Source organism: Gorilla gorilla, chromosome 5 (genome assembly GCF_029281585.2).
Source record: "Gorilla gorilla gorilla isolate KB3781 chromosome 5, NHGRI_mGorGor1-v2.1_pri, whole genome shotgun sequence".
Taxonomy (NCBI): domain Eukaryota; kingdom Metazoa; phylum Chordata; class Mammalia; order Primates; family Hominidae; genus Gorilla; species Gorilla gorilla.
Genome location: NC_073229.2, coordinates 67,609,675 through 67,636,257, shown reverse-complemented (window position 1 = coordinate 67,636,257; position 26,583 = coordinate 67,609,675). Strand labels below are relative to the sequence as shown.

At 36.1% G+C, this 26,583-nt stretch overlaps 1 protein-coding gene across 3 annotated transcripts in view; it reads left to right on the top strand.

Moving 5' to 3' along the window:
- CRISP1 (cysteine rich secretory protein 1) overlaps window positions 1-25,063 on the top strand; it is a 42,485-nt gene extending 17,422 nt beyond the window's left edge. For 2 of the 3 annotated variants that reach the window (XM_063707268.1, XM_004044171.4), the window contains exons 2-8: window positions 2,267-2,334; window positions 7,540-7,668; window positions 11,378-11,468; window positions 12,998-13,146; window positions 18,671-18,768; window positions 21,136-21,224; window positions 23,887-25,063. In XM_063707268.1, coding sequence (XP_063563338.1) covers window positions 2,269-2,334; window positions 7,540-7,668; window positions 11,378-11,468; window positions 12,998-13,146; window positions 18,671-18,768; window positions 21,136-21,224; window positions 23,887-24,014 — 750 coding nt within the window. In that variant the 5' untranslated portion in view covers window positions 2,267-2,268 and the 3' untranslated portion in view covers window positions 24,015-25,063. The remainder of the gene's footprint in view (window positions 1-2,266; window positions 2,335-7,539; window positions 7,669-11,377; window positions 11,469-12,997; window positions 13,147-18,670; window positions 18,769-21,135; window positions 21,225-23,886) is intronic. The other variant, XM_063707269.1, reaches the window with a different exon arrangement.
- The last annotated feature ends 1,520 nt before the right edge of the window (window positions 25,064-26,583 follow it).

Genomic DNA, 26,583 nt, shown 5'->3' with positions numbered 1-26,583 from the left:
TAACATTTGAGTTTTTGTTCTTCCTTATTTGTGTTTGCTCTACCAGTGGGTTTAATACTTTTGTGTGTTTTCATGATGGTAGATATCTTTTCACTTCCATGTGTAGGGCTCCTTTAAGCATTACTGGTAAGGCCAGTCTAATGGTAGTAAATTCCCTTAGCTTTTGCTTGTCTGGAAAAAACTTTTTTTTAATCTTTCATTTATGAAGAATAACTTTCTTGGTTGTAGTATCCACAGGTGGATGTTTCTTTTTTTTTTTTTTCTTTCAGCACTTGTTAAATATATCATCTCTGGCAGCAGCAGCTAGGTGCAGCAGACACTTCAGGTGGGAAATGTCAATGTGGCTCCAGAGATGTGGATATGCAAGGACTGCTGGGGCCCTGTGCAGGATGCAGCCTGGTTGGGAATAGGCTCTCAATAAAGGACCCTTCTGTAGCTGTCTAGCACTCAAGGGTGTGTGAAACCCGTGGGACCCACTGTGAACTCTCCTCTGGAACTGTGCCTTTGGGCAGTCTCCAGGCAACTCTTTGGTAGCCTAGAGGGGTCTGTGAGGGTCTAGAAGCATCCCAATGGCTAGGAAGCAGAAGTCTATGATGAAAATGTGCATGAGGGGGGTCACTCACTTACCCTTTCCATGCGTTAAGGAGCCTTTCCAGGCTCCCAGTCAGCCCCAACTGAGCAGACTGCCTTGTTTTTCTCTCCTTTTTTGCTTTAGATGTTTCATGTCACTTATCTGTTGAATACTAGATGGTCTATTTGAAGTTTAATTATCTACTCCTTATTTTGGTTCTTTTTTGTGGAGAACGCAAGTACCAGATGCGTAGTCAGCTATCTTTCTTGAAGCCCCTCCCCTCAGAATCTCCCTTTTATTTTATTTACTTTTTTTGTTTCAGTTACCTCTGGGTTAATATTATCTGCTTTACTAGATTTTTTGAGCATTAGAAAGAGAAAGGGACATTTCATCATCTGTGTCACCGTATTACGATAAATCTTGAAATGTGAGTCTATGTGAACATTTGGAGGGAGAAAGAAAGGAAAGGAAATAGATGAAAAAGAGTGATAAAGGTGAGATTGTTTACATGTGTATGTTCTCTGAAAGAATTGATTTGGAGAGTTCTTCTCATATTGAGCATGTCTGGCAGTCAGCAGGGGAAGCGTGGGAGCAATGGTAAACTACATCATTGGGTGAAAAAGCACGATTAATTGTCTGCCCTGTATTATTCTGCACAAATTTGTTAACTTGCTCTGTAAAAGTGCTTGCTTTTGTAAAATGAGAACCAAACTGTTAGCCTTTTTTGCTTCTCACACAGCAGGATTAATTTAGAAATAAACTTGGCAGATGGTGAAAAGAAGGTGCCAACCAAATTCAATAATCTATACTTATTAATATCCTAGAGTTAGCTAGCTTTATTAACTAAAAATAAAAGAGAAGGTACATTAGCTCTGATTTGTCTGACTCATAATGACAACCATGCTTAGCAAGGTGATCAGATATTATGGAATATCACTAAGTCACTTACATAAATTAGTAGTAGCAAGTTACTCCTCTTCTTTGTAGCTGACGGAGAGTTTAAATAGAATCTTTCTGTGTTCTTATATTAGTTTCCTCTTGCTACTATAACAAGTTATCATAAATTGAATGTTCTAAAATAAATACAGGTTTATTATTCTACTGTTCTGGAGGTCAGAAATTCAAATAGGTCTTCCTAGGCTAAAATCAGAATGTCAACAGGGAAACTGTATGGGGAGAATCTGTTTCCTTACCTTTTCCTACTTCCAGAGGCTATCCATATTCCTTAGCTTGGAGTATCTTCCTCTGTCTTCAAATTCAGCATGACTGGTCAAGTCTGTCTCATGCTCATCACTGACATTGACTCTTTTGACTTCCTCTTCAACATTAAATACTCTTGTGATTACATTGGGTCCACCTAGGTATTCCAGGATAATCTCCCTACTTTAATGTTAGCTGATTAGCAGTTTGAATTCCATCTGCTACCTTAATTCCCTTGTGTCATACAATATAACATATTCAAAGGTCCAGGGATTAAAACAATTTATATTTTTGAGATTCTACTATCCTTCAAACAACAGTCCTGCCTTTCTATCTGGGTCCCAATGACTAACACATTAAACCTTGTTCAGATCCTAAAGGTTTCTTTTAGAAAAAAAAATGCAAACACATGTAAAAGTGGTTTAAATAAAGTTTATTACAAGATGTTATCTCATGAATTGAGAATAATCTAAAATTGTGTTATTTTTCTTTCAGGGATGGAAATTAAACACCTCTTGTTTTTGGTTGCTGCTGCTTGCTTACTGCCTATGTTGTCCATGAAAGTATGTGAGGGTTGGATGTTTCATAATTACTTTCTAAATAAAGATAAGAGCTAACACTTTAATACAATTCACCATGTTAGAGGCACTGTTGTGAGGCCACTACACCCATTACTCACTTTGTTTTCACAATAGCCCTGTTAGGCAAGTACTCATCTTAATACCATTTTATAAAGGAGAGATCCAAAGAATAGTAAAGTTGAGTAATATGGCCAATATCTGAGGACTAGGACATGGCAGGGCCTGAAATTATACTTAATCAGTTAGCTCTGTGGGTCCGTATCTATTTCACTGTGGCCTCTCTGAATAACACAGGAAAAAAACTGAGAATGCAGATTAGCTATATAATTTTTTACTATAACAAGAATTTAAAGCATCAAAATTAAATATAAAATGGAAAGGTGCCAACAGCACAAAGAGCGACGTGAGGAGCTGATTAGCAGTTTGAATTCCATTGGCTACCATAATCTCACTAATAATTAAAAACAATAATCTCACTAATAATTAAAAACAATAACTTTAACAGTCACAAAACAGAAGTAGAACACTCAGTGATATAATATTTTATGATCAGCCAATAATATTCACCTTTAAATAACTTCAATGATATAAAGAAAATAATATATATTTTATTTTACCCAAAATTTTGTGACAAACTGAAGTAAATAACTTTGGTATAGAAAATGAGTGGTTTTTATATTTTCATAGGCCAGGTAGAGAAGTAAGAAATAAAAGGCATTTAGTTTTATTGTGGAAAGAAAATCCATATGCATTAGGCTATTAGGGTGTTGGTTTGGTATTTGGTTCCTATTACTCACTCTTCTTCCCCAGAGAGAGACTAGGTGGAGCTCTTGTTTAATGCCCAGTAATCCTCCAGTAAGCTGGAATTAGCATCCTGAATTAGAGTCCTGAATAAGACTTCTTCCTTCCCTCTGATTCTCTGACCATTTTACTTCCCCAGTGAGGAAGGGTGACCTTCATGCTTCATAATAAGAAAAAAGCTAACCTGAAGTATAGCCACCATTCCAGAGGAATGGGAAAAGGGCAAACAGTCAGAAACCTATATTTGCCATCAAGACCTAGTACTAGGCTGTTTAGACCACTTAGGCCAAGTTCTGGGAAACAGCCTGGCCCAGATTGTCATGTGAAAGAAGAAATTAGTATCACTAGTTAAAAGTCCAGAGCAAAGAGCAGATAAGTAGAACCCTACCCGTCCAAGGGAAACCATACCCAATCCGTTTTGACCAAGAATACAAAAGAAAAAGTAGAAGGCATTGATAAAACAATAGGTTTATGCTCTATAATGAGAATTATTAGAATATTTTCATACATTTTATAGATAGTTTGGTCATAAAATAAAGGCTTAAGAATTTTAAATTTAAACAAGAAGATAAATTTAGCCCCCAACACAAATTTATTACATAAACTTTAAACATGAGTCCGAGTTAAAGTAAATAATGTGTTCCAATTTGCCAACAAAAGTAGTATTATGCTTTCTTTTTTCAGACTCCAGGTAGAAAGCAAATAGAAACCACCAGACCTGAATCGTATTTTAAACTTCCACCAGTGGCAGTGTTTTTTGGGATATTAGGTGTCTAATTTAACAGAAATTATTTTTACTTTTTATATAGGTAGTTTTGCATGACAATCTGGTAGATGTTACACAAAAAGTTTTTTTAAGGAAAACTATAGAGAGTTGTGATCAGGTAACAGGCAGGCTGAATCGTCTCTGAGTTAATTAGAGACTTATCTGAGCACAAGGTATACCTGCAATCTGAAGAATAAGTTGGCTTTGCAAGTTAACAAGGTGTACTATCAAAGGTACAGGCATGGGCAAATATTCCATGGCAGGAAGGAAACTGGCACATTCAGATAACCAAAAAAAAAAAAAAAACAAAAAATCAGAGATAAGGGCACATATCCTAAATAGAGGCTGAGAATAAACAGAGTATTCAAAGGCCTTGTTAAAGATTTTAGTTCCTCTTTTTATGAATGGTAAACTGTTGAAGACTTCTAACAGTAAAGTGAATCCATTGTGTCTGTGTTTTAAAATTTTTACTCCGAATGATGACTGGAGAACGCATTATGAAAGAATGGATCACGGAGTGGGAGAGGGATTAGAGACATAGTAAAGCATTAGTGGATTCTGGGAGGCCAGCTGAAAGCTAGGCAGTAGCCACAATCAGTCCAGGTGAAAGAAGCAAAGAAAGGAAAGAGAAAAATAAAGAGAGTGTTTGTTCCTTACACCAAAAGAAAGAGTATTTCTACACTGAAAGTTTAGTCAAAGGAGTCAGCTGCCAATAAACCAAGTAGAATAAAGTCATTAAAACAATATTGCATATGCAAATTGAGCTTGTCACAGATTTTAATAGGAGTATTTTTAATGTAGGGTTTCCCAACTTCAACCTTATTGCCATTTTGTATGGCATAATTATTTGTTGTAGTGAGGGCTGTCCTGGGCCTTGCAGGAATTTAGCAGCAGCATCCTTGCCCTCTATTCACAAAATGGCAGGAGCACTCTCCCCCTATCATGCCCATCACGACAACCTCAAATTTCTCCAGACATTGCCTAATGCCTAAGCAGCAGAGCAGGTGGTTCACCTAGAATAGAGAACATATTATTGAAAAAAATGGAGGGAGGTAAATGCAAGGCTCTATTACTTGGGCAACTGTAGACAGCCAGAGTTGGCAATATTTTCCAGAATATTGATAGGGAAAGAGAGTAGAGAAAGAGAACAATAGTTGAATGGGAAAGTGACGTAAATGAAGAGATGGTTGCTTGTTTATCTGTTTTAAGAAATAAGCAGCATGTAGCCAGTCATGGTGGTGCACACCTGTAATCCTAGCTACTGGGGGGCTGAGGCAGGAGAATCGCTTGAGCCTGCGAAGTAGAGGCTGCAGTGAGCCAAGATCGTGCTACTGCACTCCAGCCTGGCAGCAGAGTGAGACTTCTTCTCAAAAAAAAAGAGATATAAGCTGCATAATCATAAATAAACACTGCTGGGAAGGGCCAAAAAGAAAGAGTGGCTGACAGCAAACAAAATGAAAAGTAAATAATGTAAGATTTGGGGGAACGGTAGAAGAGAATGGACTAAATAACACTGTTGGAGAATTGAGCCTTAGAAAGATTAGAAAGAATGACCCATTCACTTGTACCACAGAAGAGGAGGAAAGAAAGGGGACAGATACAGGTAGATTGACAGACTGGGTGAGACAGTTGAAGCAGCTGCCCTCTGATGGCTTCTCTTTACTGAGAGAAGATGAATATTTCACATTCTGTTGAGAGAAGGTAGTTGTGAATAGGGGAGATTGCAAAAGTTCTACAATAACGTGGAGAGTGACAGAGTGAGTTAATAAAACAATTCATTAGAATTGATTAGCAGAGTTAAGGAACTATTTGAGGTCAATCTTACTGATTTGGGGTCATGCAGATATGTGTTGTTTTGTTTTGTGAGACATTTTTCTGGCAATGCTCAGCTGATAGAACAGGCAGGAGAATTGTCAGTCTCATCCAAAGTTGGGATGTTTTAGGTGGGCATTTCTAGATGATGGTGTGCAGACAAAAGATTCAATATTGCAAAAGGAGAGTTGTGAAATTAGAGAACACAGATAGAGATGAAAGGAAAGACAAGAGAGGGCTAGTAGAGAAAATGAAGAATGAGTTAGAAGGCTCGATTATATTGAAGAACAGTCAGAATGGCTGATCGTGGCAACTTGGAAGAACAGGAAATTCCAATCAGGCAGGGAAATGCTTGACCAGGTGATTTGGGAGGTATGGTGTTTTGGGATGATCATGAGATATAGTAGGTGACCATTAAAGTGAGGATAAAGAGGACTGAAGGAGAAGTCTAAAGGAGGAAGATTTTAAGGGCCTGAGACATCAAAGGGTTGGATTCATCCATGTGGATGTTGAAGTCCTTTGAGTTGACTTCAGAAATCTGGGTGGAAAAGATGAATTCATTTCAGGAAACCCAATTTCCAGGAATGAGAGGAAGTAAGAAAAAAATCCACGATAGGATGTTAAATAAATGTTCAGGAATGAGGTGTGAGAGGAAAATGTCATGAGTTTCCCTGCAGCAGAGGTTTTCAGAGGAGCAAGGAGAGTTGTAATCTGGAAATAGTATGTGGAATCATGTGGGTCCGCAGCCTCTCCTCTAGTCCAAATCAGCATGACTTGCAATGTGAGAAAAAAGTGACATCATGTGAGTATGTCCACAGAGACAGTCTCTAGAGGAGTCTTCTGAATTCCATATTTAAGTTTTCTCCCCATACCCTAAACTGTTGATATAAATGACAGTGAATACTTCTATATATTGTTTAAGTTATGATGCTAGATCGTATTCATTCATAAATTGTGCTGATGGTCATGTGGTAGTTAAGGAAGCAACAGACACCCCTCACATTATAGTACATTAGTTCTGCCACATTTTTTAAAAAAGGTATGAAGTACATGTGATATCACACACACACACACACACACACAAAGATTCTCTTTATAGCGATTAATGCTAACCTAAATACCTAAATACTTTGGTCATGTATTTTTCTTCTTAGTGAGTTTCAGAATAAAAAATAAATAAATGAAAAGAACAGTCACAAATTCAAGATTATAGGCTGAATTTGAATTCTATGTTATACTCTCTCACACATACACTTGAGAGCATTGATGTTTTCTCATATGAACAGTAAGAAGACATAGAATTTGTGTTAATAACACTTGCAACTTTGTCCTCAATAATGAATCTCTTAGTTTGGGTTCTCCCAGACACACACCTCTAGACAAGCGTTCAAGTGGAAGTAGTTTATTTGGGAAGCAGAGAGTACAGTTGTTGCAGGGTGGGAGGTGTGGAGAATAAGCCAGAGAAGTAAGTAACAGGTGTGATTTTAAGATATCTCCCTTTGTGGATCTTATTGCCCAACAAAAAGTGCTTCAACATGGTCCAAAGTATGAACCTGGAAAAACCCTAATAACAGGAAAACAAGTGCATTTTTCTGAAGACTAATGTGATGTCAGCTTGACGTTGAGAAATCCTCAAAATTAGTACTGGAGAAATGGAATCCAATATAATGAGACATCATAAATTCAAAAATGCTATAAATCACTGTTTAATATAAACTATAAATTTGCATTACCTATAGGTCTGCAAAATATATGTGACAAATTCTACTTAAAAGAAGTAACACTAATTAATATTTTTCTGGTAACAGAAGAAATCAGCTAGAGACCAATTTAATAAGCTCGTCACCGACTTGCCAAATGTACAAGAAGAGATCGTTAATATACACAACGCCCTCAGGAGAAGAGTAGTTCCACCAGCCAGCAACATGCTGAAGATGGTAAGATCAAAAAATAGCAACAACCATGATTGCAATAATAGTAATGGTGTTTACTGAGTTTTATTAAGTTCTGTGCACTTTCAAAGTACTAAAAGTTTTATCTTCACAACAAATCTTTTACATAGCAGAAGAAACAGAGGTCCAGAGAAGGTAAGTAACTTTCTGATGATTATATGGTTAGTCAATGACAGAGCTCAGCCAGTCTAGCTTCATTCCTCCACACCCTAAGACAGTGCTTCTCAACCTTTAATGTACTCAAGAATCACCTGAAGAACTTAGTAAAGCACACTTTCCTGGGTCTCACTCTCTGATATCCTGATTCATGAGGTCTGATCTGGAGACCACCACAAGCTCCCAGCTGATGCTGATGCTGCCAGTACACACGACAAATATTGATTAACAAGCTATCCATGCATTTCATAGCTGTCTTCACTGGGCAGTAGTCCAGAGGCTAAGACACTCTTCCTAGAATTAAAATATCCAGATATCTAGTTAGTTGATGTGGCCAGGTAGATAAATATTGGCAAATTTATCCCCCAGTTTCATTGCATCCCATAAATAGGAAGAGAAATTCTTTCATTATAAACCTGCTATGCTCTGCTACAAGACAAATTTAGGGAAGTCTCAGGTGTTTAGGTGATTACCCTCACATTTGTTATCCAGCAGTATCACTCAGTTTCATGAGCACCCTCAGCCTGCTTCCTTGAACCCTGGACCGGCCTATAGCAACAAGGGTTAGAAATAGTGCAGGCTCTGGAGGGTGATTCTAAGGAGCACCTTTCTCTTGCAAATGATGAAGAGGATGAAACAAGGAAATAGATAAATGATTCTGAGATTTATCTCTTAATCACTTTAAAATCCAAAGGGGTATTTGAACTAAAAATAAAAATCAATAGCTTTCATAGGCATGCCTGCATGGTGTTGTCGCAAACATACATGTGTTTATTATTTACAGGCATTTTTCTAATACCTTGTTACATTAACTCACTTCATTCTCCCAATAAAATTGTCTTCATTTTACATATTATGACACTGAACCTAAGGAAAATTGAGTAGCTTATTCAAAATCTTAAGGACTGGGGCCCAGATTAAAATGCAAGTGGGCCAGATCCGAGGAGCTGGAGAAGTAGAGTCCAAATTCCTTGGTTGCCAGATGAGCAAATAAGTTTACCTAGGAGGTACAAACAGAGTTAAAGAAAAGTAAAAAATGTAGCCTCTGATTTGAGATTGGAGATGAAAGGCAAATACAGAAAAAACACTGGAAATAATACAAGAATACATATATTCAAGTACTAACGTAAAAAGGTATGAAATATCAACAAGACGATAAAAGTAAGTGTACCAGTAAAACTGAGAAATATTTCAAAGGAGATATGAGAGTTCAGCTGCTCCACAAACAGTGCATAGGACATGTATAGGATTAGAAGTAGCAACAGCAAATTTAAGGAACAATAGGACTGAAGAGTTAACCACAATTACCAGGCAGAGATTTTCTTTAAAAAAAAAAAAAAAAAGTTTCTGAACACAATATTAGAACCTAAGTAGAGTCACTTGTTAAAGCTGGAATTCAGAGCTTTGGTACGATCATAAATACAAACTTTAATTTTAATTTTGAATATGTCACAAAAAAGGAGTATCTCACCAACATTAATCAGAGGTAATGTCTTATACATCATCTTCAAAGTGCAAACATCCTGCTATATTTTAACCAGATAAGTTCCAGTTCCGGTAAGTTTTCTTTTTTTATTTTATTTTATTATTATTATACTTTAAGTTTTAGGGTACATGTGCACAATGTGCAGGTTAGCTACATATGTATACATGTGCCATGCTGGTGTGCTGCACCCATTAACTCGTCATTTAGCATTAGGTATATCTTCTAATGCTATCCCTCCCCCCTACCCCCACCCCACAACTGTCCCCAGAGTGTGATGTTCCCCTTCCTGTGTCCATGTGTTCTCATTGTTCAATTCCCACCTATGAGTGAGAATATGCGGTGTTTCGTTTTTTGTTCTTAGTAGTGAATGCCATGGTATTCCCCCAGCCCAGAGAGGCTATACACTGGTAGATGTGTTGTGTCATCTCTGCTTATCAGTTAGACATAGCCATGACTAAAATAATTTTTTTTGTTTGAAACTATCAAAACCTACAAAGCCATGGTTTTACCCAGTGCTAGGCTAATGAGTTATTTAATTCATCTCACGGTTTAGTAAATTCATCAACCCCAAGGGTAATTCTAAACGTTGACCACAAGATGGCAGCAAATACATATAATAATTAAACTACATGCTCAGGACGACACTGAAAATGAGTGTCCTCCAAACAGTCTAAACAGTAGCTGAATGATTTACATAAAAACTTATAGTAAAAACAAACTCTATGACTTCTGTTGGCAATATGCTATATACACATATAAGGGTATTCTTTTAAATGGATGTATATGCTGCTGAACACCAGGGGTTCAGCCAAGGTCTAGTTGCTTGCAGCACAAAAATGAGTATTGCCCATTGCCTGGGAAGAAAGGCTTTGTTGAGGGTGATGTCAGCCTGACTGTCAAATCCCTCCCTCTCCCTAACCAACCAAAGTTAAAAGTTTATATAGGAGGGACAGAAAACAGGAGGGACAAGGAAGAAGATTTGGTCAACAGGCAGCAGCTGTGTCTCCTTGACCAGGTGTGGTGATCAGGAAAGCCTCAGTTCCCTGCTACCACCTGCGGGGCCCGATGGTGGGTTTCCTGACAAAGGAACTCAGATAAGACAAATGTTCATAGGCTCAGTTCTTTGTAAAAATTGGGCAGTTTCATATACACCACAATGATAGGAGAATGTTAGGGAGATCATTTATCACAGAGTGTCATACTTACAGATGCAGAATTTCTCCCTTTCTGCATTGGGAGAACAGCTGTTACTTAGTCATACCTGACCAAATGCTTCAACTCAGCACAGTTGATGCACAGTGAGAGTCAAGAACACATACTCTGAAGCCATCCTAAGTGGATTCAAATTCTTATTTTGTCAGTTATTTATAGTGTGACCCCGAAAAGTTACTTAACATCTCTGTGCCTTATTTCCCTTATTTACAAATGGATATAATATTACTTTTTTTGAAGAGTTGCCATGAGGTTAAAGTGAGAGAAGATACACACAGAATTGGTGACAGATTCTGGCATGTGGAGTTAGCTTTTATTTTTGTTATTCATAATTTTAGATGGAAATATGACTCTATACTTGCTTCTAATCACAGCCAGCATTTATTCAATACAGAAGATTTGTCACATCTCAGTTGTATTCCTTGGAATATCACATTTGAACAAACCTTTGGGCATAATTACAGGTAACAGTTTCCAGATGGATAAACTGAGATTCAAAGAGATAAAATAGCATGTCTGAGTTTAAACTACAAATAATTACTAAGTAACTCTGGTCTGTTTCCCTGGAAGCATTTACTTAAATTCTCTACTACATCTGAGAGAGAATCTATCTCTGAATGTAATTACCAAGTTTTGAATTTGTGAATTCAAGGGCCAACATAATAAATTGAAATTGTTGTCTTTCTCTTTCTACTAGAACGTTTAATAGTAATCTCATTATTTAAATTTCTAGTTGATACAATTGAAGATATTATATCTCATGGATTATTAGAAACAATAAATTAGAATCTTATGAAAATATTAATTGGAACATGTGCTTTTTTTTTCTTTCCACTACAGAGTTGGAGTGAAGAGGCTGCACAAAATGCCAGAATTTTTTCAAAGTATTGTGATATGACAGAGAGCAACCCCCTTGAGAGGAGACTTCCAAGTAAGTGTGTATCTATATGACCCGCCTTTGGACTAAAAAAAAAAAAATAGTAAAACAGGGATTGTTATGTATCCTGATGAAAGTAAATTAAGTCATCTAGATTTCCTCATTTGCACTGGGTCATACAAGGCAGTGAATTGTGGACTATTACACTGTTTTAACTCATTAATTTTTAAGGTTTATATCTTTAAGTTTTCAGATTCCAAGTTCTGGAGTTTTCAGATTCCAAGTTCTGACCATCAGGAGAAATGAATAAAAAATCTCAGTATTGCAGAAGAGTGGAGTGAGCAGCTGGAAACCTAGGTCTCCATTCTGTGTAGTTACTATAGCTACTGAACAATAGCACCATGGGGATCTGCTTAGCTTTGGAACGATAATGCAGTTGAGAAACAAGTTATATGCAGCCCTGCCCATAAGACAATTTTAGGTGCTCAAAAATGAGCCCATCTTAAAGCATATAAATTAGGTAACTTACTGCTAGTTTCCAGGAAATAATAAAAAAAAATTATTACTTCTGTGTTACGCTGTTTTTGTGTTGCTATAAAGAAATACCTGAGCCTGGGTAATTTATTAAGAAGAGATTTAATTAGCTTATGACTCTGTGGGCTGTACAGGAAGCATGGCACCCACATCTACTTGGCTTTTGGTGAGACCTTAGGAAGCTTACAATCATGGCAGAAGGTGAAGGGGGAGCAAGTCTCTCACATGGTGAGAGAGGGAGCAAGAGAGAGAGAGTTGGGGGGTGCCACACACTTTTAAACAACCAGATCTCATGAGAACTCACTCACCATTATGAAGACAGCACCAAGTTCTTTGAGGAATCCACTACCTTGAGGTAAACGTCTCCAGTCAGGCCCCACCTTCAACACGGGGATTACATCTCAACATGAGATTTGGAGGGGACATCCAAACTATATCACCTTCACTCAGGAATAAACATTATATTTTAACATGAGAATCTTTTTTTAATTAACATGTTTTAAAAATACGAATTCACATTTATATCTACAGATTATTTGGAATCTTAGTCCAATGCTTTTTAGCAGTGAATTAGCAAAGTGGTTGCTGCCTGCCTTAAGAAAAGACAGATACTCCTGAATACCATGTTCAACCAAAAGCCCACACCATACATGAATGGCTAAATAAACAAATGTTTATTCAACATCTTTGTATTATGAACACCTGTGTGTAGCTTCCTTTAAGCCATAGACCCTGTTAGCACTCTTAGGCTTCTCTGATTTGGTTTCACCTATCTAAAGCAGCTTGGAAGCAGCAGAGACTGAAATGTTGATGATTTGATTTCAAAACTTGTTCATCACCTACTATCAACTTTTCACCAAACTTGAGTACCACATGCTCATTCATCAATGAGAAAGATTTTCAGCAGGGATACAACTTATTTTACTCCTTCTCAGAAGATGTTGTCAAGATGATCAGTGAACCATTCATAAAATAAAAATGAGGAAAGTCTCCTTGTATACTATTTCCCATTTGTTCAGAGTATGACCCAGGCCGTTTTCTCATTTCAGATACTTTTTGTGGAGAAAATATGCATATGACATCTTATCCTGTATCATGGTCAAGTGTAATTGGAGTCTGGTACAGTGAGTCTACAAGTTTCAAACATGGAGAATGGACAACAATGGATGATGACATAACTACTGACCACTACACTCAGGTAACCTGTGTGCTGGCAAACACACACATTGTTTAAGAGATAAGCATGTGTGTGGAAACGTAAGTAAGAAACAACTGAAAATCATTCTACCTTCTTATGGCAATCTTTACTCAATTTACTGAGTTCCTCTTATAATTTGAAATAGAAGGAAGTGTTCTGTTCAAAATACGACTTAGAGAAGATGCCTAATCTCTTAGTATCCTTCTTTACTAACTACATTTTTCAGGAACTCACAAAATCATAAGACATCAATCTCATTTGATATTGGTAGCATTTGTAAAAGTGAAAATAATGGTACCTTACAATACAGAGAAACCCCTGATTTCTAACTTTAGTTTTATTGTGGTAAAATATACATTTAAAAAATTACCATTTTAGCTATTTTAAATGGCTTAATGTTCAGCCTTAATGTGGCATGAATGTTCAGTGGCAATGAGCCCACTCAAATCATTGTGCAACGCCATCGCCAGAATATTTTCATTTTCCCAAACCGAAACTCTGTACTCATTAAACAATACCTTCCATTCCCCTCCCTACTTCCCCAGACCTCTGGCAACTACCACTCTACTTTCTGTCTCTGTGAATTTCACTACTCAAAGTACCTCATAAATTTGGAAACATACAATATTTGTCCTTTTGTGTCTGCTTTATTTCACTCAGCATGATATATTAAATCCATGTTCATCCATGTTGTAGCATGTGTCAGAATTGTATTCTTTTTTTTAAGGCTAAATGCTATTTCACTGCATGTGTATATCACCTTTTGCTTGTCTGTTCTGATGGGCATTTGAGTTGTTTCCTTTTTTTTTTTTTTTGGCTATTGTGAATAATACTGCTTTAAATATTGGTGTGAAAATATCTGTTTGAGTGCTTGCTTTCAATTGTTTTGGGCATATGCCAAGGAGAGGAATTACTGGATCATATGTGAATACTGTGTTTATTATTTGAAAAACTGGAGTACTATTATATTTTCTGTTGCAGCTGCACCATTTTACATTCCCACCAGCAATTTACAAAATTTGCAATTTCTTCACATCTTTGCTCTATTAGTCTGCTTAGGATGCCATAATAAAATACCACAGCTGGGTGGATTAAACAACAGAACTTTATTTTCCCACATTCTGTATCCTAGAAGTCTATGATCTTAATAGAGCATAGTTTCTAGTGAAAGCTTTCTGCCTGACACCTTCTCACAATGTCTTAACATGGCTTCTCCCCAGTGCAAAAGAGGAGCCAGAGAGAGTCAAGGATAGAGACAGAGACAAGAGAGACCATAAGAGCAAGCTGTCTAGCATCTGTTCGTATAAGGACACAAATCCTACTGGAACAGGGCCCAAGTCATATGACTTTATTTAATCTTAATTATTTCTTTAGAAACTCTATTTTCAGATACAGCTACACTGGATGGAAGTTAGGGGTACAGAATACGAATTTTGGGGGACCAATTCAGCTCATAACATTGTACCATTGCCCCTCCCCAACAAATTTATTTTCTCCTCACATGCAAAATAGATTCGTTCCATCCCAAGAGCCCTCAAATTCTTAATTTATTCCAGCATCAACTCTAAAGTCTAAGGCCCAAAGTCTTACCTAAATATTATCTAAATGCATGAGATTCAAGATGTGATTCATCCAGAGGTAAAATTTCTCGCCAGGAGTGAACCTATGAAACAAAAAAAGTTATATGCTTCCATAGTACAACAGAAAGACAGGCATAGGATAGACATTCTCATTTCGAAAGAGAGAAATAGAAAAGGAAGCAGCAATGGGTCCCAGGCAAATCCAAAACCTAGCAAAAGAAATTTCATGTGATAGTAAGGCTTGAGAATAATTCTCTTTGGTTTGATGCTCTGCACTCTTGGCCAACTTGGAGGCAGCATCACCCATGGCTCTGTGGGCAGCCTTTTCCCTTTAGCTCAGTGAGGCAGCCTCTTCCCTTTAGCTCAGTGAGGCAGCCTCATCAAATGACTCTCTGAAGAGGCCCTGCTAACATGGCTGTTTTCAGAGATCATCTGAAGGGACCACACTGTTTGAAGCTAAGCAGGAAGCAGCCTTGCTCCCTGGACCTGTAGTGGGCATGGGAGCCCTCATGATCTCTGAAACATTTGGGGAGTCATTCTTCCCTTTTCTTGAAAGATAAAGCATGTTTGCAGTGAAATATCTCTATCATGTCATTCTGAAGAGTCTAAGAAGTCTGACAGCCTTCCTTCACTTGGGTCTGTTTTCTCTGTCCACTTTAGTTCAAACTGGCAGTACCTCCACTGCATAATCACACCTCTATTTCTGCTGAGATGTATGATTAAATCCAGAAATCATATCCATGGTGTCTTTATCTAATGGTTGTTCAGCGACATCCTTAGCGTTCTCTTTTCAAAATACTTTATCATTTTCTGCAGTATAGATGGGCTAATGACTGTGTAAATCTTCAAGTTCTGGTTCTTCCTTGCATAAAGATTTCTTCAATTTCTTTCTCTCCTCTTGTAGTTTACTATAAGTGATGAGGAGAAACCAAACCACTCCTTCAACCCTTTGCTCTGAAATCTACTCAGCTAAATTTCTATGTTTGTTATTCACAACTTCTGCCTTCCACAAAAGACTAGAAGACAAGGCAGCAGCCATTTTGTTTGCTACTTTGTAACAAAGATTACCTTTCTTCCAATTTCGAAGAACATGTCCCTCATTTATATCTGAGACCACAACAAAATAGACTTTAATGCCCTTATTCTATCAACACTCCCCTCAAGGCAATCTACACTTTTTATAGCATGCACTTAAAAACTTCCAGTCTCTACCCATTATCCAATTCCAAGGCTGCTTCCACATTTTTAGGTATTTGTTGAAGCAGCATCTCAGTTCTTGATACCAAAATCTGTTTTAGTGTGCTCAGTCTACCATAACAAAATATCACATTCCTGAATGACTTAAACCACAGAAGTTTATTTTATTGAATTCACAAAGGCTGGAAGTCCAAGATTAGAGTGCCAGCGTAGTTAGTTTCTTGAGAGGATTCTCCTTCTGGCTTAAAGACTGCTTCCTTTCGCTATGTTCTCACATGTGCCCATTGGTAAGTTACATAAAATCTAAAATAAAATCCACTTGAAATAAAGCCTACTTAAATCTGATGTTAAAAGCCAATGAAGGTAAAGCATATAAAAAAGAGGCATAATCACAGAAATTAATGCAGAAATCCTAAATAAAACACTAGTAAAAAGCATTTTCTTTTAAGATTGATACACTTAGACACAAAGGGTATGTGGCAGGAATCCAGGAGTATCTTAACATTAAACTAATCATATAATTTACCTTATCAAAGGATTAAAGGATAAAAATACAATAAATATCTAGAAAGCTAAAAATCTAAGAAATTTGTGGCCTAGATTCAAACCTTCTATTTCCTATATAAGTCAACTAACACACTAATTTTATCACAAAAGCATTATCTCATCGCTGTGGTATATTAACTGAATTCCGTCACCTTCAGATAATCTTGATTTGTCTCCTTCAAAGTGAATCAGTGTCACTTTCAAAATAGAACATGTTTTATCAAAATGATTTCTCTCATTTCCTGTTTCCAGGAATGAAGACAATGAAATCAGAGAAATTCGCTTTCGTTTGCTTAAAATTTAACACAGTAGAATATAGAAACATTTTACATTCCACCAGTTATGGATTCCTCTCATGACTAGCAAATGGAGGAGCTAGGACTAGAACCCAGATCTGAATCCTAGTCCAGTGTTCTTTACACAGCTCTTAATCTTTCATATGCACTTGAGAGATGGGAACTTCATTTCACCTAATGTTTTGAAAATCAGAAGCAGCTGAGCTCAGGAAGGGCAAGTAGCAGAATACAGGGTTCCAAGCAGAATGAACTGAACAGCAAGAACATTAATGCGAAGGTGAGTAAGCCCATGACAGCAGGCCCAGTGGGGGAATATACCACAAGGCTTTTCCAGACATTTTCCTACATTTTCTGTAGCCTTGTATAAGTACATTAGTATGTTCATAGAAAAATTTTGTAAAATAAAAGCTCTTTTTCTACAATCATTTGTGTCTGAAGACCTAATGAAAAAAGTTTCATTTTCAATTTTTCTTTGCTATGAGTTAAAAGAATAAATGAATAAATTAAGTTCGATAATCTTATTACCAATTAATATAGAGAGAGAACATAGCAAAATAGATGTTCAGCTGCATTTTTATTAAAATCCTGTTTCAGGTTATGTGCTCCATTAGATTCTGAGTTCAACAGGGTCTCTTATGGAAAATACTCATTGGTAGAAAATGTTAGTAAGAACCTGCAAACAAAGAATCTACATTATAAAATTTTTATGCCCAGATAGAGCAATAGTTTTAGTAAAAGCCTAGGTTAGCAGCAGATAATTAAAAGCCATATGGTGTGGAGAGATTGGCACCCACGCATGACTCTCTTTGTAAAGAGAAAACAATATTTTATCTAAAAGAGTCATAGCAAACATGTTCTCTAATCAAGAACATGAACAGAAATGTGAGGAAAGTCTCCAGGACTATGAGAAAGCTACCCAGGCTCACATAAGGCAGGGAGGGCGAGTGGGAACAATCACACTTACTGAAAACATCTCCTTTTGAACCACTTAAATATTTGAATGTTTAATCCTACCATTCACTTATGATGTAGAGGACAGCGTTGTTGTATCCCATTTTACAGCTGAGAAAATGAAACTCAGAGGCATAAAGCAAACTTCTAAGTACACCCTACCCAACAAGTAAATGATGGAATTTAAACCTGGCTCACTTTTCCTCAAAAACCAACTCAGTACTCTACAGTATGCCTGTTCACTGACCGATAAGAAAAGTTTCTTCCAAGCTTTGATTTTTATATAACCACCAAGCAGCCTTCATTATGTAAACTGATAAGTTATCTTGTCCACATAAATTTGATGAGAAGGGGAGAATGAGCCAGCGCTGATGACAGCCACTCATGTTTCGTTCTCCACTCATGGAGAATTGACACAGAGTTTTGATCATCCCTGAGTATACTGGATAAGATCAGAGAAATGAATCCTATGCACAGTCATGTACAGCCCATGTACAGAAAGGCAACACTCAAGTCCTCTTTGAACATCAGCCTGTTCATAGCAAAATGATCAACGCTACCTTTTGGACCTTTACGCTCTCTCTACCCATCTCTCCTATCCCAGAGAAAATGAACATTGGGATTTGTTAAAATTAGAAATTACATCTAGAAGCCCAACTTACTTTCAAAAAGAAAAACTGACAAAAAATAGAGACAATGTCAATCATCAAGTCATCCTCCCCATCAGCTGATTTTCTCCACCTGGTTTCCATTGTGTGCAGTTATGTGCGTGTACATGCATGTGTGGTATCTAGACACGTGGGAGTCCTTTTGTTTCTATGACTTCTTGTTAAGCCATGCCCAAAGTAAACCTAAAAGCAACATGTTTACTTTTAACCATGGATGACAATATGGATATTATAGTCATTTAGTAAAATATTTAATCTGTAATAAAACAACTCTTTATCATTGCAGATTGTTTGGGCCACATCTTACCTGATTGGCTGTGCCATTGCATCTTGCCGCCAACAAGGATCACCTCGATATCTCTACGTTTGTCACTATTGTCATGAGTATGTATTATTAGTTTTTAAAATATATATCCCCCTAAAGTAACCTAATCTAGTTTTTCAAACATTGTTTTTTTGTGTGCACAAATGTTTATAGCAACTTTATTCATAATAGACAAGAGCTGGAAATAACCCAGATGTCCTTCAAAGATGAATGGTTACACGATCTGTAGTTTGAGTCTTGGCTACTTCCTAGTTATGTGAAAACACATATTTAGTTATTTATTATTTTATTCCTTTGACTGTATTTTCTCTTATTTAAAAAAACTCCAATATATTTTCAGAGCAATTTACCAGCAGTCTTCCTATGTGTCATTGATTCTTCAGGTAATTATTATATAAGAGAAACAAATTTGATTAAGCAAAGAAACAAGGACATTTACTTCAACAAAACAAGAGTATTGTTAGACCAAAAGGACAGACATGCAGTGGAGTCTTAACAAGGAAACAAATAGAAAGGGCCAAGTGTCTTTCCCTGTATTTAGCTATCTAGTCAAAAAGTTGTTGTATGTCTTCTCTTTAAAAATTAAATATACATGTTACAGATTCTATCACAGATACTAGTCACAATTCCTAGAAGATTTAATCTGATTGTTTCGGTAAGGTTATGCTGCACCTTCTTCTCCTATCAACTGTGATTTTGAAGCAAGATCAAGTAAGACAAGGATGACTGCAGGGCCCATCTGTGTGGCTCCAGTGACAGTTATCAGAAAAGTGAAGATTATTCAGAGCTGGATAGAACTGCCTGATATTTGACTACAAATGCCAGTTCAATATCACTTCTGCACTTCTGCTGATAAAAGTCAGTGACGCCATCATATATCTCCTTCAGCTACATGTATTTCTTAGATTAACACATAAGTCTTTCCTACATAATGTGAACTCAATGCATGGTGCTTAACCACTGCCTCCCATGTATGTAGCACAATACAAAATGTTCAGTATAAATCAATGAACATGATTTATTTGAAAACACACTGCCATACTTCACATTTTCAGTGGCGCCACCACTATCACTGTTGATTCAGAGTGTAATATCACCATATAATAACTCTATATGAGTTGTATATAAATTGTGCTGAAGACAATAAAATCTCTTTGCTGCTATAACACATCATTTGTGATACATGTTTTCAAGGGTTGGTAGTCTGCAGTGAACTTCAACTGATCCAAAAAAGAAAAGTACAAAACGTGGAGATCTATGATGGGGAATTTTCTTGGTTGAAGATTAGTCCAAGTCTCTGATTAAATCTCTTACTGAATTTAGTAATAATCTTCTTTTCAAAGTGAAATTTTAGCAGCTCAGATAAACAAATATCATATTTAAAAGGGCTTTTTAAAACCAGAACATTTACTTTTTAAAGTTGTATTTAGAAGCAGATATTATCTACATTATGTTTTTAGACATACACGGGTAAGAATTGTCTTTTCTTTTTTGTTTTTCCTTTTGAGATAGGGCCTTGTTCTGTCACCCAGGCTGGAGTGCAGAGGTGTCAACGTAGCTCCCTGCAGTATTGACCTTCTGGGCTCCAGCTATCCTCCCACCTCAGCCTTCCAAGTATCTGGAACTACAGGCATACGCCACCAGGCCAAATTTTTTTTTTTTTTTTTTTTTTTTTTTTGTAGATATGAAGCTGCTTTTTTTTTTGCCCAGGCTTTTCTCAAACTTTTGGGCTCAAGCAATCCTTCCACTTTGCCCTCTCAAAGTGCTGGGATTACAGGGATAAGTCATTGAGCCCTGCCCGTCTTTTCTAAAGTTTCAAATTAGTCCAGAACTAGAACTTCTCATCTACTTTCTTTCCCACACCCCAGCACTTTTGTTTTATCCATGCTGATGTACTTTCATCTTTTATATACACCATCTCTTTCAATAAAAGACATTAACATGTAAAAAGTTTCTTATAACGTAGTGCAAGATGGAGTTAGAACCTCTCTAACTTGCCTCACTTGAAATTTTCTTCTTAACATTGGTAAAAATCATGCCCTTTTAAATGATGGTTTACCAAGTCCTTATAGGTATTAATGAAGAATGTTCTATTGCAATTGGCTCTAAAGCCCTCTTGCTTGTGAGTCCCCTTGCTTGTACTTGGGAGTACCCAAAGTTCCCAAGTACTGTTAGGACTTGACTGTCCAAGGAGATGTGCACATTGCCTGAAAAATATTTTCATGTCACTCGCATGTATTGGTTCTACGTGCTAAAAAATATTATAGCTGTAAGACTGGAAATCTCACACCCATCTTAAAAATTATCACTGTTCTTTACAAGAATGTTTACACAATTTGTTTTTAAAATTGGTTGTACACTGTGAGTAAAATTTTATGTGCATTTTTCAAAGATGGGTTTTATGAAATCACTTTTTTTTACTCAAGGGGAAATGATCCTGAAACAAAGAATGAACCTTATAAGACAGGCGTCCCATGTGAAGCCTGCCCAAGTAACTGTGAAGACAAACTTTGCAGTAAGTTTTATACATTCTGTTCGTTTACAGCTAACCCATTGATCTGGGAACCATACATCCTTTAAATTAAGCACTGAAAAACTTTGCACTTTTCTACAGCTTTCATCTCATTTGTATACAAATTATTTCTGCTTACCCCTCCCCAATTGCCAGAGTGACTGAAGACCATTGATTTAACCTATGGCAAAGGAAATTACAAAGTCTAGGTCTGAGAACTCGAGTTCCCACCCAATAGATTAAAATATTTAATTAGGGTCAACCTAGATAAAATATTGAGGTAAGTGTAGATTTTTCTCTGCTCTCTAAAAAGTTCTTGGACCTCCTTACGGCAGCCCATAATTTAGGCCCATTGCCTTCAGTTTACTGGTGTTCTCCAATTGCTTGCCCCTCCATGACTACCCAGGTTGCCTGACCACTTATTGTGGCATGGAATTTTTACTGAGTGATCCTTATTCTTCTTTGGTTCCTGTGAACCATCTAAAAAGTTAGCTGATGCTCACATTATTCCTTACAGCCTCTTTTTCTTTTTTTGTAATTTCTTGAGTAAATCTTACCTAAGGTGAAGTTTTAGCCAAATGGTTGCCATTTCTGTTTATTCCCTTAGATAGCCAAATTTCACTTTTTGAAGCCTACCTGCAAACATAATTTCTTAATTTCTAGGAATAATCTTGATTAAGATAAATTATACTAGTAATAAGTCTGTGGAGAAAAAATAAACCTAAGAAAAATATCCTGTGACCTCCGACTTGAAAGACCACTTATTTTTCTTCACCTAACCAGGTTACTTTATTGTCTTTTAAAGTAAGAAAGAAAATGGATTCTTCTTCCTCCTTTTACCTTTCTCTCGTTTCTGTTCTCTTTCACTCTTTTTTTATTTACTTCTCTATCTGTCTCCCTCTCTCTTTCTCTATACCCACTTCACTTTTTATACCCCGTTTCTGGAAAAAAAATGTAGTTGGAGAGAGATTCCTCCCCACCGGAAAAAAAAAAAAAAATCAACCAGTTATCTATGCCTTAGCAAGAGAAGGGATGGCAATTGAGTAGATTTTTAGAATCTAGATGAGAAAAGCAACGTCTGTGGTGGTATAACAATTTAATAGAAGTAAAAGAAGAGTAGGAAAGAGAAATGTTACTCAAGAAGATTGATTCTATCACATAGATGATGTATATCATAAGCCCTTTTTTCACCTGTAAGTGTTTGAGAAAGTGAGAGCTATTAAAGAAATACATGAACTTAAGAATTGAACATATTGGGCACAAACAATGCTAAAAATATAAGACATAGATATACAGATATAATTCATTTAATGTAATTCAAATAAAATTTATAAAAATAATTCTTACTTATAATATTAGGAAAGTATATAAATTAAGAACAACAGATAAAAGAAAATAAGGATTACAACACTTTACAGATTCAAAGAAAAAAATATGTTACCGCTAAAGAAAAAAGAAATCCACTGATAATCATATTTCACCAGAATACTACATAAGAGAATAAAGTAGGATAAAGATAGGTAATTGATTTAAAAAAAAATGAGTAATGACTTTGGCAAATTACTGATTGTAGGAAAAAGAAGCAGAGATACACTATCAAATATACAATTGCTCAGGCAGTAATATGACATCCACATTTCATCTCCTTGTTGCACCTTGATAAATCTACTGTAGTTATTCTCCAAGTTCCTGGAAGGTGAATCAGTTTAATAATTTAGGAAGAGGAAAATGTATATAGCATAGAAGGATATTCACTAAAATAATAAACAGTAAGGCATAAATGTAAATTTAAAATTTATAAGATTGTTATAAATTTCATGCAATGATCAAACTTTATAATTGAAGGAGAAGAGATATAATGGAAAAATTTAAATTTTTCCATTATCAAGATTCAAATTCAAGACCGCATAAAGGTCAGAAAATCTTAAAAGAGAGAGGGAATTAAATTATTGTTATTCTTGCCTTTATATAGAGACAAATAGATCCATTTGTTAGTTATGATAGAGAATTCAGGTTTAAAAATATTTTGGTAAGCTTTTTGGTGCTATTGCCACAAATTTAAAATTTTGGGTATCTTCATACTGATTGGAGAATTTTGTGTGCATTTCTGCCTCTGTACGTACCAGCATTTAGGTGCGTGCACATCCATGGGATAGAGCAAGGTGCGAAAAATCACTAGAATGTTAATTGAGATAACCTCTGGGTGGATGGAGAGATTATATATGCCATCCTATATGTGCTTTTTAATTCCATTTTCCATTGGCTATACATTACTTTTAATAATCCAAAGCAAATCTTTAACCATTAAATAATGCAGCATTGATTAGACAAAAAATTATGAATATTTTATATTGCAATGGCATAGTTAATACTTTCAAAATGACAGTGTAATTAAAAAGATGATTCCTCTCCAATCTGTTTATATTGGATTTAAAAAATTGTGATAAAAACCTGTTTTACACAAAGACAAAAATTTTACCTTTTTGTTTTCATACATGATCTTATCGCCTGTTTTGCATTCAGATTTAGTTAGCTTATGCTAATTAAATTTAGTTAGCTATTGTTAATAAAAATTTCTCTTTTTGTCTTTAATAAGGTGGTTTCTTTCCTCAGCAAATGCGATTTTTAAAAGACTGTGTTGTAAAACCATACTATTTTCTTTCAGCTAACCCCTGCATCTACTATGATGAATACTTTGACTGTGACGTACAAGTCCATTATCTTGGATGCAACCACTCAACAACTGTCCTATTCTGTAAAGCCACTTGTCTGTGTGACACTGAGATAAAATAGGTCTTTGTTATTTTCAACTGTTCTGTGCTGTGACGAAGAGGAGGAGATGTCTGTTGGATTCATGTCTTTTGCTATAGTTCAGTAGCTTCTGCTAAATTTCATTTGATTTTAATCATGCTGGAGACCTTAACTCCCGTCCTGATACATCCTGAAGTAACACTGTTTTAAACTTTCTTAGTGCTGGAGTAAAAGGTCAAGTCCAACACCTGCCTTAAATTTAAATCATGCGATTTATAGTTCTTAAGTTGGCATAATTCAACTTATGGTATAACTGGGTTCCTCGACAGTAACCTGGGCTAAAGTAGGTCTTACGTGGTTGAACTCCCACCCCCACCTTCCCCGTATTTTTAGCCACTCTGATTATCTTCCCTGCACAACTAACATCCAGTAATAATTCTTCACTTTAAAAATTTTACTTCTACTTTAAATCAATCATTAAAGGAATCTTCAAAGCAAACAGAGTTCAGTCTCATCTTGCAAGGTAAATATCACTTAATTGGAAGTAGTTTAAATGTCTCATTGTTTTATTGACACATCTATATATACATTTGTGAAGCAAGAAACAATAAAAAAGCTTCGTGTGCCATTAATTTAACAAAATATGTATTCAGTACTGATTGCATACAAGATGCATGTTTATATATATGGAAGGAATATAGTTTCATTTCATTGCAAAGGCAGTATAAAGGATATATAAAATAGCATAATATGAGAAATTAATAAGTCCCTAAAGACATATGGGTCACATATTATTATTGCCAGATGAGCATAAATAGCTTCTGTTTGGAGATTCAGGAAAGCCTTAGGGTAGAATGAGGAACATCTTCTGAGTAAACAGGGTTGCAAAGGTTATGATTATTTCAACACAATGGAAGAGCACAGTTAAGGCCAACTAACGTAAAATGCACTGAAGCCTTAGGGAATATTGAAGGGCCTGACATGGGGAAAGGGAAGGCTAGATATATCTGGTCAAATTTTAACATTATACCAAAGTTATACCCAGTTCTACCTACTTGTATATTTCTTTACTGATTTCAATAAAGTGTTTGGAAAAAAAAAAAAAGACATCACCCACTTTCCAAAAGTAAAAAGGTAAGCCATGCCTCAAACCCATTCTGCATGATACAGAGGTTCTCGTCACAGGTACAAAAATTCTGTGTGGCTCCAAGAAAAGAGGACAATTTGAGAATGATGCCCTCTTGACATGACCCATGTCTTTCCATCTAGATCTATGGGCATTTCTCCCATGTAAATCCTTCAGACCCTTTCTTACTTTTTACTTAAACTACATATGTTAGATCTATCCACTTGATTGTATCTATCTTTTGAGTAATTGTCATTAGCACAATCATGGACATATTAACATCAGGAGAACAGTGACTCATCCTGGGACACAGTAAGTAGGATGGTACTTTATAGCTGAAATATTTAATAAATGGAACTCATTACAAAAATCAAAGTAATAATTTACCCTAAGAAAATTAAATGTGTGTGCTGTAGAAAATCTTTACTCATTTTTGCATTATCAGGTATTATGATTTCTCTTACCTCACCAAGGTAGCATTAGATTTTAGAGTGATTAAATTAGAGCCCTGAGTTCTGAATTTTGCATGCTAGATAACCAACTAATCCTGCAGTCTACTGTAACATATTGGCAGGCAGTGTTACTGTATTCTTACACTACAATATGCTTTTTCTAGAAATTAACATGATACTTCTCAAAATTTGCATTCCAATCACATCTCTTCCCACTTTGCATAAGAGTAAGCATATTCAAATATTTCTTAAGGGTTGGGGAAGGAGGCGGAAGTGTATGCCTACGTCTAAGGAAAATCAAATAAGCAAGTAACACAACTTTGACCTCATTTGTCTACATTACCCAAATTTAAATAATATGTTGGCTTATCTCACAATAAATTGTATTTGTTAAATATAAAAAGTATTCCCCCCAAAAAATATCTCAGAGCACACTGACTGTGTGAAAAATACCCTGTAATGAAGAAGGTTGGGGGCAGTGGATGACCTCATGTACACCATTCTTATATTATCTCACAAGCTTTCAGAATCACACATATTGTTTGGAAAATCATTAAAAAAGCTATTTTAGATGACAGAGAAAGAACTCTTATTTACCATGCAACACCTTTCTAAAAAATGGAAACAGTCTTACACCTCTTTCCAAATGTTATTGAATATAGAATAAATAATAACAAATAATTCTGAAGCAGAAACAATATCCAGTGGCAGTCTGTACTTTCACAGTAGTAAAAGAAAAAAAATAGTTCTAAGTGTGTAATACAAAGATTAAGAGCATGAGCAGAGGTGTCACCCAGCTGGTTTGAATTCAGGACACAACATGTGCTTGCTCTGTGACTTTGAAAAAGATTATTTTTCTTTGTCCTCATCCATAAGTTATAGTAAGAGATAGAACCTACTTCATAAGTTTCTTTTAAGGATTGAATGAGTTCGTATGTAAAATCCTTAGAAAGGTATCTTGTGCTTAAAGTGTGCTTGATAACTATTAGCTGGCATTATTATTCATTCTCTTCAAACTCCAGTCCCTGAGCTC